General features: G+C 40.5%; 1 protein-coding gene across 3 annotated transcripts in view; it reads right to left on the reverse strand.

Moving 5' to 3' along the window:
• Window positions 1-5,489: 5,489 nt before the first annotated feature.
• The window catches only part of Ptgfr (prostaglandin F receptor), a 45,747-nt gene continuing 31,627 nt past the window's right edge, over window positions 5,490-19,609 (reverse strand). For all 3 annotated transcript variants that reach the window (XM_008848631.3, XM_029553835.1, XM_008848632.3), the window contains exon 3: window positions 5,490-9,161. In XM_008848631.3, the coding sequence (XP_008846853.1) occupies window positions 8,859-9,161 (303 nt within the window). In that variant the 3' untranslated portion in view covers window positions 5,490-8,858. The remainder of the gene's footprint in view (window positions 9,162-19,609) is intronic.

Genomic DNA, 19,609 nt, shown 5'->3' on the forward strand with positions numbered 1-19,609 from the left:
AATTCTTTGAGAATTCCATACAATGCAATTTGATCTATTCACCTTCCTCCTACAGCCCCTCCCAGACCCACCCCCTTTCCTAACCACCCAACTTTGTGAGCTCTCGTTCTCTTTTTTTCTTCAAGTTTTTGTGAAAAGTAAAAGTACTAACGGCTCAAGAAACAGAAAGGGGAGGTGAGAAATAGGTGGCAGCCAGCACTAGACTGAGCGCTATCTGACACTGGTTGCTGTTGGGTGAGGGAAGGGGGAGTATGACTTACAGCTGACCACTGGATGGGCTGACTAGACTCCAGTGGACGCATTCACACTGAAGGACATTTGGGTACAAACACCTGAATGAATAGAACTCGGCATGTATGGCAGAGTGCATAGGGTTTGGTGGGGAGATGGGGGAGGCATGGATAGGGGAGGGGGTCTGGATTTGAGTGGGAAATGTATGAAATTTAAAAAGCTCAATAAAAATGTTTAAAAAATAAAATAGCAGTTTCACAACAAGCAAAACATGGTGATACTTGATCTGCAGTGGGAAGAAAGAACAAAATTAGGAAACCGTCCTCTAAATATCAGTGCACATTGAGGCTTGCATCCATCATTAAGAGAAAAGTGTCATTAAACAACTGAAGCTCTAATCACAAGCTACATCTCAGATAGTGTCAATGCTTTAAAATTGAATGACATTCTTACAACTTGCAAATATTACTCAGAATTACAATAAATGACTGAATTTAGGGGACAGTCATAATCTTATGAAGAAATACTGGTTTTGCTTATAAGAAGTAAATGGTTTCCAAAGGCAGTGTTGTAATATGATAGAGATCATCTTCCATTCTTTAATTCTGTACAGATTTTTCTTCTGAAACTATAGACATTGAAATCCTTCTCCCTTTTCTACAATGCTTTCTTCTCCACATGTCAGAAATCTAGAAAGTTCTTAAACACAGGGTCAGATGGCTGCTACCAGCCAGTCCACTAGGCAAGAAATTGTTGTTTCAATTAGCTTTATAATAAACTTCATCTTATTCTGACATCAATTTCGGTAAAGGCAAAGTGGTCCACATATATTTATATCTTAGTTGTACTTAAATTAAAATGAGTTTAAATCTGTAAAGATCCATATAACTTATCTCCACAGGCACAGAAGATGAGCTTACTCCACGCTTAGGGAACATGGAACTAAAACCAGTTGACTCTATAGTTGGACATTATGAAAAGCAAGCCAGCATGCAAACCCAGTCCTTCTCCCCTCCAGTCCTTGAAACTTGGGATCCTTTGGGAAAATCTATGATCAGCACAAGTTTTTTATTAGTGGCTAAGAAGGGCTAAGAGATGTTTGTCACAAGTCAGAAAGATTCAGGAGCCATAGCTGGCTAGAGTTGGCAAATCCTACATTTGGGGAAGTGCCATTATTTCATAAGTTTTTACCAACAACATCACTAAAGCAGAATTTTAATATTTGTCTGACCACAACTTGGAAAGCAAATAGCTATGATTGACATGGATTCTCTAACTCTCACGTCATTGAGAGGTTCTCTGTTTGAATTTTTTTCCCTTAGTATCTCTGTGAGGAAATCACTAATCTTATTAACCTCATAAACTCATAAACTAGTGAAAAAAAGTCACAATCCTAGAGAAAAAAAATCTGATTTCTGTTTCAACTCTTCTAGCAGTTCAAGTTATAGGAATTACTAGGTATGGCACTGAGATTTCAGAATGATGTGTTTAAAAAAATGACTACTTAAAACATTTGTAAGCTGTAAGTCACAGTGGTCAACCACACAGTCTCTTTGGGAGGGAAAGGAGTATTCCTAGTGGAGCAGAGTCTTGCCAAAGCTTAGTCTGAGCATCTGTTGTCGTGCGTTTCATGTGTGTGCACATGGATGTTTATGTTGGATTTTTTGTTGTTGTTGTTCACTGTTGATTTTTTTCTTACCTTAGAAATACCATTTGAACTTAATTAAAACTTTAAGAAATGCTCACAGAATGGGACTTTTGTCTGTGTATTTTTATTTTGGTTTTCTTCACTTATTTTCAGCTACCATTCTAATTCCCTTGATTAAAATCCATTGTAATAACTGACTTGTCCCAGAATAAAAGTATTGACCTCCTATTTTGTTTGGAAAATAAATCTCCATTAACCCCCTAGAAAGCCAACAACTGATTGAGCATTTATTTTACTATAGTAGGAAATTATTTCAACACCAACTAGACTCAAACGAGAATAGAAAACAGCAGAACTAAGGGATTAAACATTGTAAACATTGAAAATGTGGGGAAGAAAGCATAAAATTAATCCAAATGACCTCAAAAGGAAAGAAGGAAGGGAGGGAGAGGGAGGGAGGGAGGGAGGAAGGAAGGAAGGAAGGAAGGAAGGAAGGAAGGAAGGAAGGAAGGAAGAAAAAAGGAAAGAAAAGAATTTGGGCTATAGAGTCAAATTTTAATGTTCTAAGAGACTAGTATAGAAATTTTATTCATTTATACTTTGTGAAAAATCCTTTTGAACCTAGTAAGAGATAGGGGATCACCTACTTAGTTCACTATATGCTTGCCTGGCTTATTGCTGCTGTCACTGCTCTTTTGAGACATGGTCTCCCAGTAGCCCTAGCTGGCCTGGAACGCCTATGTAGCCCAGATTGGCTTCTATCCCACAGGCCTGTCTCTGCCTCTCAAATCCTGGGATTCGAGGTGTATGCCACCATGCCAGGCCTTTGGGTTTAGGGGCACAGTTTCCTCTCAGTATTCTGGAGCCTTCTTTCTGCTGATGTTTTCCATATTCAATTTACTCAGAGTTGGGGATAAAAGTTAGGATAGGCATGAAATTGCCAGTGCTAAAATAGTGATGAAATCTTGCTTTATTACAAAGCTTCTCTGTTCTTTGTATCTTCCATGTCACATGTATTTGGTCAGCCCAGGTGGGATTAAGCCTGCAGTTCCCAAAGTGAATTCACACTTGCAGTGCCTGACAACTTCATTTGCAATCCCGATTCAAAAGAAGTTTCCCTAGCACTAGTCCAGACTCAACAAATAAGACTGTGGAGTGGACCACAGCAATCAATTTAAGAAATCTCCCATGTCAAGTACACGCAGCTCACATTTGAAAATTCAGTCGATGAACTCAGCCTCGTGTGGGCAGTCACTGTAGCTTCATACTGTTACAGACTAAATCCTGTCCCCCGAAATATCATATGGTATTGTTGTGGGACCCTTGAGCACCCCTTGGGTGGGGGAGAGTTGGCATGGAGCCATGACACAGACACCGGGAGTCAGGTGAGAAGCAGGCAGTGCGAGCAACTGTAGACTCGTTTATTGCAGATATGGGGCTCCCTTATATTCCCCCTCCCAGTGTCCATTGGCCCCAGCAGGCCTTCTCGGATCATGTCTGATCCTCGTTGGCCCTCTCCGTCGAGCCATCTTGTGTCAGCTATCTCCATGTCCTTTGGCAGAATACAGGTTAGACTCAGCCGGATGTTTTTGGCGCGTTTGCAGCACACACGCGCAGGTTGTTGAGGCAACACTTCCTCCTACATGGTGTAATTGTTTTGGTCAGTAGGCACATTACAGGGTAACTAAGGTCAACTAAGATGACTAGGAATGAACCCTGACTGCATTTGACTGCTGTCTTCATAAGAGAAGACAGAAGCTTAGACACACACAGAGGAGTGACCCTGTGAAGATGACAGAAGATGCTACCTCCAAGACACCAAGACAGGCCTCAGAGGAAATGAGCCCTAAGCAAACACTGATAACAGGCTTACAGAGACCATAAACACAATGGGGAAAGTCCTGCTGACCCAAGTGCTCATTGTGGCATTTTGATATGGCGCCCTGGCAAATGATATTCCATACAAGTATCTTCTTTATTTGAAACACTGGTGATAGGTCATAGTGTCATTGTTAACACTTAAAGTCATGCTATTTTTAATAATCTTATGGTTTAAGCTAGCGTTTCTCAGTCTGAACCAATAACAAAGTCCAGTGAGCTAACTTCAGTACTTCAAAAAGCCTAACAGGAAGCCAGCTTAGTGGTTGAAGCCAGGCAAGCATGAGCTGGGGTCTTTCAGAGTCCATGTAAATGTCAGGCAGGTGGGGCAGCCCACCTGTAGTTCTAGCCTAAGAAGATGAAGACTTGGAAGTCCCCAAGCAAGCTCGCTAGCCAGACCATCTGAACTGGTGAGGTCTAAGCTTAGTTGAGAGACCCTGCTTCAATGAACAATGTAGAGAGTGAACCAGGAAGACTCCTGATGTCAGCCTAGAGCCTTCAAATCCATGCCCACCCACATGTGTGCAAGTCCATCTGAACAAAACATGAACCCACACACATTTGGCCATGCACACACACACCCTACTTGAAAGAAAAAAAAGTCTAATGGAAATTCCAAAGCAAGACATTCTTGAAAGACTATAACAGAAAAAAAACATGGGTGATTATTTTTGAAACCTAGATATGGTTACAATAAAATGAATTATGTTGTAATTTAAATAATTTCTTATTTGTATAGATTACAAGGTTTTAATGCTTATGAAGAAATGAATTATTGGTTCAGCAGTTAAAGGCACTGATTGCTCTTACAGAGAGGACCAGGGTCAGGTTTCCAGTACCCACATGGTGGCTCATAACTGCCTTTAACTCCAGTTCCAGGGGATTGGATGCCTTCTTCTGACCTCCTAGGGCATTGTACACACATGGTATATTTATATACATTCAGGCAAAACACTCATACAAGCAGAATAAAAATTAAGTTTTTCCTTATAAAAGAATGAATTCTAAATGTTTTCAGTCTAAACTAAAAAGCAAAATGAAACAAAATGGTTGGTTATTGTTTAAATGCTTTTAGGAAGGCAAGAGTGATTTTTTTTTCTTTTTTTTTAAATCTATAGCTGAAATCATTAGTGCTGCCTATGAGGAAATTTCATATCTCTAGTGTGTCTCACTAGGCAGTTAGCTGTCTCCCTTGAGACTGGGAAGGCCACAGCACTGCTCTGGCTCGAGGTGACTGAGCAGATGTGCATCTTTTCACGTGGGAGCATATGTGCAACCTTTCACGTGGGAGCTCTAGTAGCCTGATGAACTCACTATGCTGTTTTCTTTTCTCTGGTTTCATAAGCAACATATAATGGTGGCTAATTTGTATTTGAGTTCTCCAAAGTAATTTCAATAACCAAACTCTTTCTGGCTAGACAGGAGCCACAAGGCAAGTTAGAAACCTTTATGAGGACTATGGCACTGACAACTGGGCTGTTATGATAGACATCTGTAGACCTGACTGTATCTACACCAACCAGATGTTTTAATCAATGAGATCTGTGAGACCTGTGAGGGAAGGTAAGGAAGGATAAAAAGAGCACAAACACCACAGAAGAATCTGCAGGGGAGGGGACAGCCAGAGGTAGTCGTGAAGAGTAAGCAAATAAAAATGAGAATTCCCATGGAAGAGTTTCAAGTTTTGCATGACCTTCCCCAAAATAACCACTCTTGATAAGCATTAGTCCAAGTTTATTATAAAATCAATTGAAGCTTCAAGCTAGTCAAAGCATTTAAGCTGCATGTGTTGCATACTGGTGCAAGTAACACCCTGCACAAATCGTCGGTATTTCATCTCGTTTACAAGGATGACGAACACAAAATACATTTGTCACACAACTGGGAAAATTTCATTTCATCTCCAATTAAAGAGTACCAGTAACAACTTGAAGTCCAACATTATTTATCAGGTGGTAAATTCTTCTGATAGCCAGATGAAGAATTAAGAAAATACACATTCTCAGTTTTTATATTTTGGCCCTAGAAAGCAATTCATTCTGAGTCACTGGTGGTATGCAGGTAAAGACAGTAAGTTTTCTCAAAAGCTCAGTCTGTGTATTTAGTGCCCTGACTTAGGTCCTACACTCACATAAGGTAGGTTATTTTTTTAAATCTGAAAGTGAAAAGGCAAAACTAGTTGTTATATGACAGATATCTATTATGTATATCTATGTGTATTGACATTTAGGAATTTTCTATTTTTAGAAAAAAAATGAAAATTAAAAAGGAATATTTCCATCACCTGATTAAACACACCGGTAACTTTCTGATGATTTTGGATGGTGCCCACAACTAATTTTTGATAGGTATTTTTTTTATTCATAATCCTTAAAATCAATATGCAGTTTATCTAATTTTCATTTTAAAATTCATACACTCTAAATGGCCTGACTTGTTTAGTGTGTGCCTAGAAAACGTAATCCTCCAGAAATCCAAAGCTTAAATAGTATGTGGTTGTGTTGACATTAGTTTACCCCATGCAACAGATTATCAGTTTTAAAACACAGCTTAAATATTCCAATTGATGAACCTGTCAGAACTATTTCTACTATTTATTTTAAATAATAAGAACAAATACGCTTGCACTTGGCTCATTACACAGTAAATTGCTTAAGTCTACACAGCAAGTACAATAACAGAAACAAAACTTTTGAAGTCAGATGCTCAACTGTGGTGTTTGTGTTTTTCCTTGAAAGAAAAGTCTAAGATCAGGTTTTTTTCAACTTTTAAATTTTTGATATCTACAGTTTTGGATTAGCATCATCTTAAGATCAGTTAAATTGCCCTAAAGCTATGTTCAGGTACTACAGATCCCACTTCCAGACCATGCCCAGAATAACTCCTCCGTCACTCCTCAAAGTCTTGCATCCCACACATGGTGCTATCAGAAGATCTCCTCAGTGAAGACACACAGCCAGGGTGACGTCATGGCAACAGAGGGCTAATTCTGCCTTGTGATAGAAGGCTCAGGGGAAAGAGGCCTGAGGCCTCCAAGCATGGGTTTCTTCTCAGTGCCTTTCCCCAGGAGAAATGCATGGAAATATTGTTTGACCCACTGTGATGAGGAGATGGAGATTTGGTCTCTTATGCTTCGGGTTGCAGGACACCAACACCCTTAAATCTCAGTAGGAAATAAACATCTGATCTGAAAGTAACAACTCTCTGAAAGTTCTTCTGGGCTTTAAGTGTTCTTGAAACACATGATAACATTTTGCCATGTAACAGCAATCACAAATTGTAATGGCTGTTTATGATCATACACACTCTAATCACACATGAACACACACACATACACGCTCACATGCATATACACATAAACACATATATACATGATATACACTCTCACATGCATGCACATATACACATGTATACATGCACACACATGCATGCCACATATATACACCACAATAACCAATGTGTAATTGGCAGCTTAAATTCAAAATGTGCACAGCCTTTACAATTCCCAATTTACACCAAGAAATTCTTGTCTGTTAGCCATAATGTACTGTTTATATAAGAATCAACTATGTGATTGATCACTTACTTGCTTTATGTTAATATCATATGTTTATGTATTTTTTCTTTAAATTCATGGAAAACTGATTAAGTCTCCAACAAGTCTATTTGCTAATTTTTTTCATTTATTCATGAGAATTTTCCAAAATTAATAATTACTTTCAATGCAACTTACCAATCAAAAGCAGAAATGTATGAAGACGCTAAATGAATTTTCAAACTTCCTAGAATCTGATCTGTTTCACAGCGAAAACTAATTTTTAAATAGACCCAAACTTGATGAAAGCATGGACTTTTTAAGTACAAAAATGCATTTATCATAAAACAGAACTACTTACCCTAGTCGCTGATAGATTATGTTTTGAATTTGTACTAAAATCTAAAGTCCTTTGTGTTCTTAAATAGGCAAAGAAAAAGACTGAATTCTAATTGGGAAATTTTGGAGGAGATCATTGCTCCTTGGTCTCTGGTTAACCTTGACAGTGAGCCCCCAGGACCTGGCCAATTTCAAATCTCACCCCAACACTGACAACACGGGCTTTTGAAGACGTGGTCTTGCAGATCTAGTGAGACTGCCATCAGCAGAATTTCCTGGTATTTGTGTGTGTGTGAATGCCTGTGTATACATAAAGAAGAAACACTCAGGCTGCAAGCAGTCTTTGGATATATCTGGATTGTTTTTCTTTTATTCTCAGACACAGAAATGATGGCTCATCGCAAAGCAGCTCAGTCAATGTTCTTCGCAATGAATTGCTGGGGTTTAAATGGCTTGCACTGCCTGTGGTAGAGCTTTATAGATACTGCTTCTGTGTGTTGGATCTGTGCTAAGATAAAGTCCTGTTTCTCTACAACTTTCCAAGGAAAAGATTACTTAGAAACTGAAAATCTATGACAACAAAAACACCCATCAAATAATAATTGACTTTCATAATAACAAATGCAAGAAGACACAGCTTTCCAAATATATCAAGAAATGGGCCATCCTAAACAGCCTCACAGGGTCAGACTACCTATCAGTTGACCTGGCCTTGGTAGCAGTTATCACAAGCCACGGAGAGTCCCAGGCGTCATGGCCAGGCATCTGTAGGTGGAGGCATGTGGACTGGTAAAGAGACCAGAGCCCCCACAACAAAGTTAGAGTCTTGTGCTTCTTTGAACCCAGTCTATAAGGAAGCGCTGCAGGGCAGTGATCCCCAAATGGCCACTTCACGGTACAGGCAGCATTAAGGTATTCTTGAACCAAGGAGACAGGTAAATGCATGAAGCCTCAAAGAATTCATTCATTCCCAAAACACAGATAAGCTCAAAACTATTTTTTACTTGAGTCCATAGCACTGGCAGTCTCCGTTCTGTTAATGAAACAAGCAAAAATGGGTGCTCAAGCAGCAGCCAAGACAATAAATTTCAAAAGCTGAGTCTGTCCAAAGCATGCCCAAGTATGTGAACACTGAGGTCCAAATTTTCCAGTTAGCCATGTATATTTATCTAATCAGTTGAGATGCTGCCAAAACTTTCCTTCCTCTCTTTGTAGCCCTACCCTGACTTACTGTCCAGCTTCACTTGATGCCTGCTGACTTGACTTCTCTGCAGCTGGTGTCTCAGAAATAGCAGCGACCTTTAAAGAATTTTTAATGGAGCTAAGTTCCCAGATGTGTAAGCTGATGACGTGCACTCCACAGCAGCGGCTGGCGAGCTTATACAGGTTCTTGAGGACAGCCTTCCGGAGCAGAATATAGACCCAGGGATCCAAGATCTGATTCCACGTTGCCATGCGGAGAGCAAAGAGAGTTGTTTCACAGGTCTCTAGGGAATGGCTTCTGTTTATTCCAATGTTGGCCATTGTCACCTAGAAAATAAGCACAATAGGGAAAGCGATTGATTACAGACGTCTGTGGGAAAGCCTTGATTACACTATTTGGTCCCATGTTTTTTCAACTTGACTACCTATGCTACATGGCACCCGTACCACTTTCCACAATGTGCTGCTATTTTGGAAAATAAATGAACCAAGGAATAAATCATGGACACAGAGATTTAAATATTTTAATTCAAACTGATATTGGGACTACAAAAATGCTGACTTCTGTGGAATCCAGCTGTGAACAAACAGAGTGATTTAAGGGAAAATAAACACAAATATCAGTAACTAGCCTTGTGCTTCTGGGAATAATAATTTCAAAGGAAACACACGTTTGCATATTTCAATGGAGAACTCTAGTATACTTAAGCAAATTATACATAGCTTATAAGCAGCTTCTTTGTTTGTTGTTTGTTCTTTTTTGGGGTTTTGTTTTTTTTTTCCGTCTTTTGGAGACAGGATCTCCCTGTAGCTCCAGTTGGCCTAGAACTTGCTTCATAGACCAGGCTGGCCTTGAGCTCAGAGATACACCTGCTTCTGCCTCCCGAGTGCTAGTGTGTGCTACACATCCCCACAGTGTGCAGTGGAACTTCCAAAGTGCTTTGTGGAAATTAGTCCACCTCTGTGCTTCCATTCTTGTGCTTCCCTGTGTCCATTTTCTGACGACTCACCATGTAAAGAGATTATTTGTGGACTCAGTTCCAAGTGGTCTTCGCTGTGTATTAAAATCAGGCAAATGGCCAAGCCCAGCTTTGACACCACACACAAACACTTAAGGGAAAAATTTTGTTTATTGCACCAAAAAACAAAAGAGAACTTTGAAAACATCTTGGTTATGAAAACAAGAAAGAAATAAATGAATGCAATATCATTAAATGATGCTTGGAACATTGTGCCATACGGATTAAGAGATGATACAGAAAACCTAAAGTTCCAAATGAAAATCAAGACTATTGTCACACACACAAAAAAGGTCTTTATGTGCATTGAAGACACCGATGGCCAAAGGATGGAAGTCTCTTATCGAAACTTTCATAGTCAGGGGTAGAGAGATGCTCAGTGGTTGAAGATCACTGACTGCTCTTGCAGAGGACACAGGTTGGGTTCCCAGCACCCACATGGCAGCTAACAACTGTCCAAAACTCCAGTTCCAGGGGATCTGATGCTCTCTTCTGTCCACTGTTGGCATTGCATGACATAGGTACACTTACATACATACAGGCAATACACTCACACACATAAAAAATAAAAATCATGAATAAAATATTTTATCTACACAGCAAACCCCATAGTAGTTGTTGGGTGATACACCTGAAACTTGACCTCTACAACCTCATCTCCTGTTACACATACCCTCTGTTCCCACTACTGGTGAGGTTTCACTTGTCCCAGAGACACCCTGGGCCTTTGAACATCCATTTGTGTAACTCCATTTGCTTTAAACTCCTCACCCGCATTTCTCTGCCTGACAAATTCCTACCCATCCTCCAAGCCTCACATAAGAATGGGATCATCTCCACGTCACATAATGTTCCTCATCTTCATCACAGTGAATTTCTACCTCCTCCCTCCTTGCTGTTCCCAAGGCATCTTGCTCATCTGGGCTTTTGAACATCCATTTGTGTAACTCCATTTGCTTTAAACTCCTCACCTGCATTTCTCTGCCTGACAAATTCCTACCCATCCTCCAAGCCTCACATAAGAATGGGATCATCTCCACGTCACATAATGTTCCTCATCTTCATCACAGTGAATTTCTACCTCCTCCCTCCTTGCTGTTCCCAAGGCATCTTGCTCATGTCAAGGTAGTCACAGCAATGCACGATTATGCACTGATCAGTTCATCCTTGAGTTTCTTTTCTATTTAACACCCAGGACAAAGCTGACACTTAAATGGCCTCCACAAGTACAGCCATATTTTCAATTATACTTTCATTCCTCGAGGCTATTCTCAAAGCACAACTAATTATCAGCGAAGCCTCTGACCATTCATCACAAGGGTTCAGTATTTTGAGGCATTAAATATTTCTAAGTGTTTCTGTAGCAGCGTATCCTTGGGAAGGGTTCCAGGGTGGCTTGATGTTTCTTAAAAGAAACAGGATCTTGCAGGCCATGCAGATCCCTTGAGAAATGGTTCCTTTTCAAGGACCATAATGTATCATACTTCAGAGCCAAATGTGCTATAACTAAATAAAATGTAGAAAATATTTCTTGGACAAGAGTACCTGGGTCGATGTAGACTTGTGCATCACTGCTCCCCAAAATTATACACTGTGATTGAAGAAAGACCTACAAGGGCCACATTCCTCACAGAAGCAGGACCAAGATTTGACTGGCAATTGGATTGAATATTTTCACCTTACGCTGTCTTCACTCACCAAATAGCCATTTGCCTCCTTTGGGCCTGGCAGCAGGCTAGGCCCTGAAGACACAGAGTGAACAAAGCAGACCTGTGAAATCTATTGTCCTTTTGCAAGAATTCCATCACATTGGTTTTGGTTCAAGGATAAATGAATAGCATTCTTGCCTTACATATTAAAGTGCACATTTTCTATTAGTGATTAAATATGCTTCTGGGCATCTCATAGCTTAGCCAAAACTCTGCCTTGTATATTCAGGAGCAAATGTGCTCAGTGTAATTGCATGAAAGAGCTGGCCTTGCTCTGGAGGTGTGTGCATTTAAAGCCCCTCAGTTCCATGGCGTGCACACTCTGATCCTCTTCTCTCCCCTGTGAACAGCAGCATGATCACCAGCTGTGAAAAGGCATAGAGTTGTCTGCTGAAGGCGCCAAGGGCCTGGTTTTGCTCCCGAACACCAGCCAGTGCCCAGGCATTCATCATTCTCTCCTTTACTCATGAGCTTGGCCACAAAGAGCAGTTGCTCCAGGGACCAGCTTAGGAGACCATTAACTGATTAGCCACCAACACAGATGTTGGGAGAATATTCCCATAAAAGAAATGCCAATTATTATATTACTGATAGTTTAGAATAATCAGTGTGCCTACCAAAAGATAAATCATGGTCACTTCACATCAAGGAACTATCTGCACGTGCTAAAGCTAGTGTTCGTTCAAAGAAAGCAAGTCAGGAAGATATATTATGTGATTCAATTATAAAAAACAAATGTTGTTTTGCGCACAGAATAAAATGATAGATGGGCTAGATAAACAGCTCAGCTGTTAAAGACCACTTAAGCACTTACTACTCTTGCAGATAACCCAGATTTGGTTCCCAGCACCCACATGGAAACTCACAAGCATCTGTAACTCCAGTGCCAGGGGCTCCAAAAACCTCCTCTTGTCTCTTCAGACAATGCACGCACGTGGTTTGTACACTTATATACATGCATGAAGACACTCATACTTGAAATACAAATAAACAAAATTTCAAACAGAAAATTATAAAGTATATGTCAGTATTTTCATCAGTTAACTCTAAATAGTGGAATTCTGATTTTCCCTTCGATACGCATCTAATTTACTGTTTTTAGTTAAATCACACATTTTTTAGTAAATTGTGCTCCCTCCCAAGTAGTTTGTAGAAATGCACTATTTGACGGAAGAATAGGAACACATGTGGGTTCTTGCGGACATCTGTGTATGTGTGAGGTGGCATTGAAGATGCAGAATTGCCTAGAAAGCTGAGCTCTGATTAAACTGGCAGGTGTGTGAAAGCTTACACCAGGATGAGGAATGTCTGTGAGCTGGCTGGACCAGAACAGTCTGTCGTCATTTTCTCTATCTCCTGATGACAGGCGCTTCACAAACCTTGAGAGCATGCTGACTGTTCCACCCAAACTTACATTCCAGACAGCTATGTACAGTCTTGCTTCCACAGCCTTTCATGTAGTTTATAAGAGCATGTGGAACTACAGGGAGATACATTGTTTGCCAGAATATCTTTCTTGGTTTTGTTTTTGTTTTTGTTTTTGTTTTGAGACAGGGTCTCCTGTAGCCCCAGCTGTCCTGGAACTCACTATGTAGACCAGGCTGGCCTTGAACTCACAGAGATCCGCCTGCCTCTGCCTCCCAAGTGCTGGGATTAAAGGTGAGCGCCACCACGCCTGGCTTGAATATCTTTCTTGGATCTTGCCATATTACAGTTGTTTACATTGGTGTGTGTGTGTGTGTGTGTGTGCTTATGAGTGTTATGTGTACATGTGTTTTCATGTGTTAGTGGTGTACAAGGTGTACAATCACATGTATGGAGGCCAGAGTTTGACATCAGTATCTTTCTGGATTGTTTTCCACCTTATAAATCCAGGTGGAGTTTCTCACTTGAACCCAGAGCTCACTGGTTCAACATAGCTAGTCTAGTTATCCTGATTGCTCCAGGAATCCCCTGTCCCTGCCTCCCAAGTGCTGGGATTACAGGTCAGTCACCTGGCACTTCCTTGGGTGCTGGGGATCCAAACTGCAGTTCTTATGCGTAGGCTAAGCACTTTACCCACTGAGCCATCTCCCCAACCCTCTTCAGTGATTAGACTTTTCACTGGTAAGTAGACAGCACAAAGGCTTTGGACAGTCTATGAAAACAACACATTATTTGAGATAATTAATAATCTCTCAGGTGCTCATCACCAAGGTAAAAGAGAAACAATGAGGTCAAAGATATGTACAAGGGGGTTCATGTGCATGTCCAGGTTTCAAAGGGCAAAATAGCTGGTATGATGAATTATCATGTGATAGAATACAATTCTGTCAACTGTCAAGGTCATCATAATTAATGAATCTGCTATTTTAGGTACCACCAACAGAGTCCATATTGACCAAAGTTCTGTTATGGAAGCTACTTCAGCAACCTGAGCTCTATGTCTGCCTATCTGTTGACCTGAATGAATCAGGACCCCAATGGCCATTTTCTCAGCAATGGTGACAGGAAGACATAGACTTACAGTCCCAGCACTTGGGAGGTTGAAACAGGAGGATCTCAAGGTCAAGGCCTGCCTGGGCTACGTGGTGAAATCTTGTCTCAGAAACAGAAACAAGAAGACAGCTAAACAAACAACAAATCATAATGACGAATTGGAGATTCATGTTTGTGCTTGAATTCCTTTCGGTCTTCATGAAAACACATCAATCTAGTAGTAGGTAGTGTTTACTGTCCACTGTCCAGGCATTGTGCCAGATGGTAACGATGCTGTAATAAGCATTTAGAGGAATCCTATATGACAAATGATACCTTTTGCTTGGTTATCCAGAAAATCTTGACACTAAAAGTCTCATCTTCTTGAAAGCATGCACTTGTGTTTGACTGGGGCCTCTGCTGTGTCCCCAGCATCTGGCTTACAGTAGAGAACATGATTTTTGTTGAGTGAATTGGGATGTTCGCAGTCCCCATATACAAGATCACCAAGAACTGACAGTCACAGCACTTCATGTAGCACGAGACAGATATACAAAGGTGCTGTAGGAAGAGTTTGTGACACACCATCATGAAAAATGCATACAGTTTTGCAATTTTTATACTACATTGACCTTTAGTTGTTCAGCTTAATTAATTTTAAAAGGGCGGAGGTGTAGCTCAGTGGTAAAGCATCTGCCTTGCATACATGAGGTCCAGGATTTGATCTCCAGCACTGCAAGAAAACAAAACAACAACAAACCCTATTGTTTGGCCAATTTTGAACTTATGGTGACTCAGCTACAGAATTTTTTAGGTAAATTTAAGTGAATACGTAATAAAAGCATGTCTGACTTCTTAGATACCAAAAGACTTTGTAAGATTTTTATCAAGATCTATTTTCGTGTGAATGATGTTTGTAAAAATTACATTTGGTTTTCATCTGGTCACTGAATCAGGTGTTTTCACACATAGCTCATCTTACTCCAAGTGGACCATTCTTTCTCCTCTCTGGCAACGTTAAAGAAGATGCATTCAGGCCTCCAACAAATGGATTAGTGATGGGGAAGTACAATCCACTGGTTTGCAAATTATCATCCTTCCCTATCCTTTTATCGAAAGACCAGTCTTAAAGCTTTACACCTAAACACAAAGGGATAATTGTGATGACATATTCACAACCCAGCTTCACACATAGTATGAAAGATACTTCAGATGCTTGGTCAAGGAACCATACTATGAGATCTCTACTTTTAGAGGAGTTTAAGTTCAAAAGGTATATTTGGTATTTAACATATTTGTGGTGATTTAACTCTGTAGATGGATCCTGCTTTTGAAAACAGTCTTTAACAAAGTGTGGTATGTACACCAATAATCTTGGCACTGAGCAGGCTGAGGCAGGAAGGTTTCCATGAGTTTGATGTCAGTCTATTCTACACACTAAGTTCAAGGCTAGCCTAGGCTACATAACGAGACCACCTCAAAAAGAAAAAAAATGGAAAGGGGCTAGAGAGATGGCTCAGTATTAAGAGCACTGCTTGCTCTGCAGAGGACCTAGGCTCAGATCTCAGCACCCACATGGCACTTAATGACCATCCATAACTCCAGTTCTAGGGAATCCAAAGCCTTCTTCTGGACTCCATGAGCATCTTACAGCATGGGTGCACTTACATACATGCAGACAGAACACTCATATGTATAAAATAGAAATAAATAAATATTTTTAAAAGAATAGTGGTAAGCCAGGTGTGGTGGCACATGCCTTTAATCCCAGCACTTCGGAGGCAGAGGCAGGCGGATCTCTGTGAGTTCAAGGTCAGCCTGGTCTACATAGTGAGTTCCAGGACAGCTGGAGCTACAGGAAGACCCTGTCTCAAAAAGACCAAAAAAAAAAAAAAAAAAAGAATAGTGCAAGAACAACTACAGAATAATATACTTTTTTAAAAAAAAATGAGAACTGAAATTTAAGGGCTCTGACACAAAACATATATGCAAAAGGTAGATTTTCAAAGCCTCCATTGCATAACCTCTACACTGTTGGTAACAGTGTAATAATATCTCAGCTGGTTCTTATTGACGATCCTTAAAGTTAAGATGAGCTTGCACACAAAAGACCACAACTGGCCACAGTGTAGAGAAGAAGAGACCGCAGCATGTAGGTCCCTGGATAGGATCCCCATACTAAACCTGCCCTAGTTTGTTTCATTTCTGTGACAAAACACTCTGACTACTACCAACTTGAGGAGGAAATGGTTTATTTGTCTTACATCTCCCGGGTCACAGTTCATCAGGGAGCCCAAGGTAGGAGGAACTCAGGGCAGGAACCTGGAGGCAGGAGCTGCAACACAGGCCATGGGGGAACACTGCTTACTAGTTTGCTCCCATGGCCCCTGCTCAGCCTGCTTTCACATGCAACACAGGCCCACGTGCCCAGGGATGGCATCACCCACAGTGGGCTGGGCCCTCCCACATCACTCAACAATCAAGAAGGTGCCCCATGGACATGGCCACAGGCCAGTCCAATGAAGGCAATTCCCCAATTGAGGCTCCCTCAACCCAGATGTGTCAAGTTGACACTAAAGCTATCCAGCACAAAACCTAACCCACTCAGGGCTCAGGGACCGTTGGGGTGGGGAAGATTATAAGAGCCAGGGGAGGAGGTACATGAACATAAGGAAATAGAGCCTTATAGGCTCCTAGGACCTTACTGATTGATATGAACTTACAGCAATGGTGTCAGCATGCACAAGACCCATGCAAACGCAATCAGACAAAAGCCCAGCATAGAACTGGGGAAATGGGCAGCAGGCCCCAACCTTAGCCAAAGAACTACTCTCAGTTGATCACTGCTGGGTGAGGGAGAGCTGATCTTCGTTAAGGGAGTGACTCTAGATAGACCCCAGTGGATGAACTTTCACTGAGGGACATCTGGGTACACTAACTTTACATGATAGGCCTTAACATATATGACAGAACGTGTGAAATCCGGTGGGGGAAGGAGTACGAAGATGATTAAGATGTCTTGCATGAAGTATACAAAACTTCAATAAAATATACACTAAAAAATAAATAAATACAAATGAAACAAGATAAGATTGTGCACATGGTGAGTGATTCAGAAATAAGACAGATGAAAAGACTACAATCGCAGGAGAAAGGGCAAGAACATGTGACATTATTTGGTGTGTTCATGCAGGTACACACATATGTTCAAGTACAAGTGCATGGGTGTGTGTGGGTGTGTGTATGTGAACCTCGGGTGTCCTTCCTTGGGCACCTTGTTGCTTGAGACAGGGTCTCTCTGGCCTGGAAATTGCAAAGGAGCCTGGGCTGACTGGGCAGGCAGCCCCAGGAATCCTCCTGTCTCTATAATCCAAATGTATTCATTGTTCTAATTATGATCCATCATTTGTCTGTGGTAACAATGACAATATAAGCTCAAATAGGCAAAACTTTACATTTTAAATTTTTTAAAAACCTTAAAATAAATGTGTACATACCCTGCCAGAATTTGAGGCATGTTGTTTTCAACTAAGCTTTTTACAGCATTGTAAAGTCTGGCTCTTCCCAGCTGTGATGACCTCCATTAAACCCACAGTTAATATAAAAATGTTGTTTATATTCTAAATATAGACATACTCATCCTAATCAAAAACTGTTTATCTTTATGGAATAACCGCAACAATCACTAGCATCATGTGTTTAATGGAAGATAGTTACAGAATTAGAAATGCAACATTTCATAGGCAAAAGACCACTTTATTTGACTGCTTATGACACTCCTTTTATAGCAAAAGAGGCTGTGTCAACAAGGTGTTTCAGTGAGCCATCTGTCCCGAAGCACATTGTTTTTCAAAGAGAAATTTCCAACTGGCTTAGTTGGTTTGTTATTATAGTAGTCTACAAAGATCACCAGAAGCATTTCAAAGCCCTAGTACAATAATTTGTCACTTAGTGGGAACTTTTAATGAAATGAGTGTCCCTTTAAAAATAAAAGATGCCCATAAATTTTAGAGAAAATAAGTATTTGAGAAAGCTGTCCTAAACTGAGAGACCACGTGTGAGGCTCTCACAACTCTCTGGATTATTTTTATATCCTCTTTCCAGACAAACAAATTAAACAGTGCATTGCAAAGCTGGGAAGGAGCTGGGCAGGGTCAGAAACAACGTCTGATTGGTTCTGAAACATAATGGAAATAGACTCAAAAATGAAATCTAGACAGGCGTCTAGTCATGAAGAAACATCCCTTGCTGATTAGCCAGTCAAGTCAATTAAAAACAATTGCATTCATCACGGTAATGAGTCGATCTGTCTGATGGGCAACACTGATAAGACGTGACCAGCTGGTTTTTAGCTTTCTGGACTGATTCGTCCAGAGCTATCTAGTGATACTTTGGCTATTTCTTATACGGTCTCATGTAGCCCAGGCTGACCTCAAACCTGCTATGCAGCCAAAGCCGGTCTTGAATGTCTTTCTGCCTCTCCCTACTTTTCCCTCCCAAGTGCTGGGATTTCAGGTGTGTGCCGCCATGCCCAACTGTAGTTGTGCTTTTAGTTTCTTCACTGTACCTGAGTAGCAAACTGCTCTTCATCTTAATTATAACTCAATACAGGCTCTAGGATTTTTCTAGATGACGACTTATTGACTTGAATCTTTAATCAAATTTACTTTTGCCCAAGTACTTTGCAACACTTTAAATATACATCAATACTGACTATAGAATACTGTTCCTAGTCTATTTCCATGAAATATCTGATACATCGGCTACACCCCACGTAACTCTCCTGTCACAACATTAGGTGTTATCCCCATGCTATGATTTCATTAAAGTATCAACTCCATCAAGAGAACAACTTTGCCTTCTGGATTCAAGACAAAGGGCAGATGTTTGATATTTAGTACAACACACCAAATCAACATCGAATGACAGAAGAGAAATATGAACGAGAAGAAACTTTGTGGCCCATACAAGTCACACACTATGACTCTTGTTTGGCCCTGGGCAGGTCCAATGTACATGTCTACCCGCCAGTTCACATAGAACCTTCTGTGCAATGCACAGAACTGTTTCAACTTGCTTCAGTGGTCTTGTCATCACCACGAACTGATAGCACTCACTCACAAAGTCCCTGATGTATATATTGTGATCAAAATGCAATCAAAGACAGAATTGGTGGATTTCAAGTAGTTTTTCTTATCCTCTATCTCTCTCTCTCTCTCTCTCTCTCTCTCTCTCTCTCTCTCTCTCAAATAGGTAACAGAAGTTATAACACAGACCTTGAAAACTCAGCATGAGCACCCATATATCACTTTGGCATGATTTAAGAGATGCAGTTACATTGTCATCTTCTATTCTGTCACCTACATCCTCACTAAGACAACAAAACTGTCTTACTGACATACTTGGCTGTCATTTACTGGCATACTTGCATAATAATCATCAACACACTGAATTCTTGTGGAACTTTAAGGTCAATAAAGACAGAAATGACATCAGTCATTGCTTAAAGCTCAATTTTACAATATGAAACTTGATTATGCCACTTGAACTTTCTGTGTGGGTGTGTGCATGCACATGCATACTTGTACAT

Source organism: Nannospalax galili, unplaced genomic scaffold (assembly GCF_000622305.1).
Source record: "Nannospalax galili isolate Female #2095 unplaced genomic scaffold, S.galili_v1.0 scaffold1124, whole genome shotgun sequence".
Taxonomy (NCBI): domain Eukaryota; kingdom Metazoa; phylum Chordata; class Mammalia; order Rodentia; family Spalacidae; genus Nannospalax; species Nannospalax galili.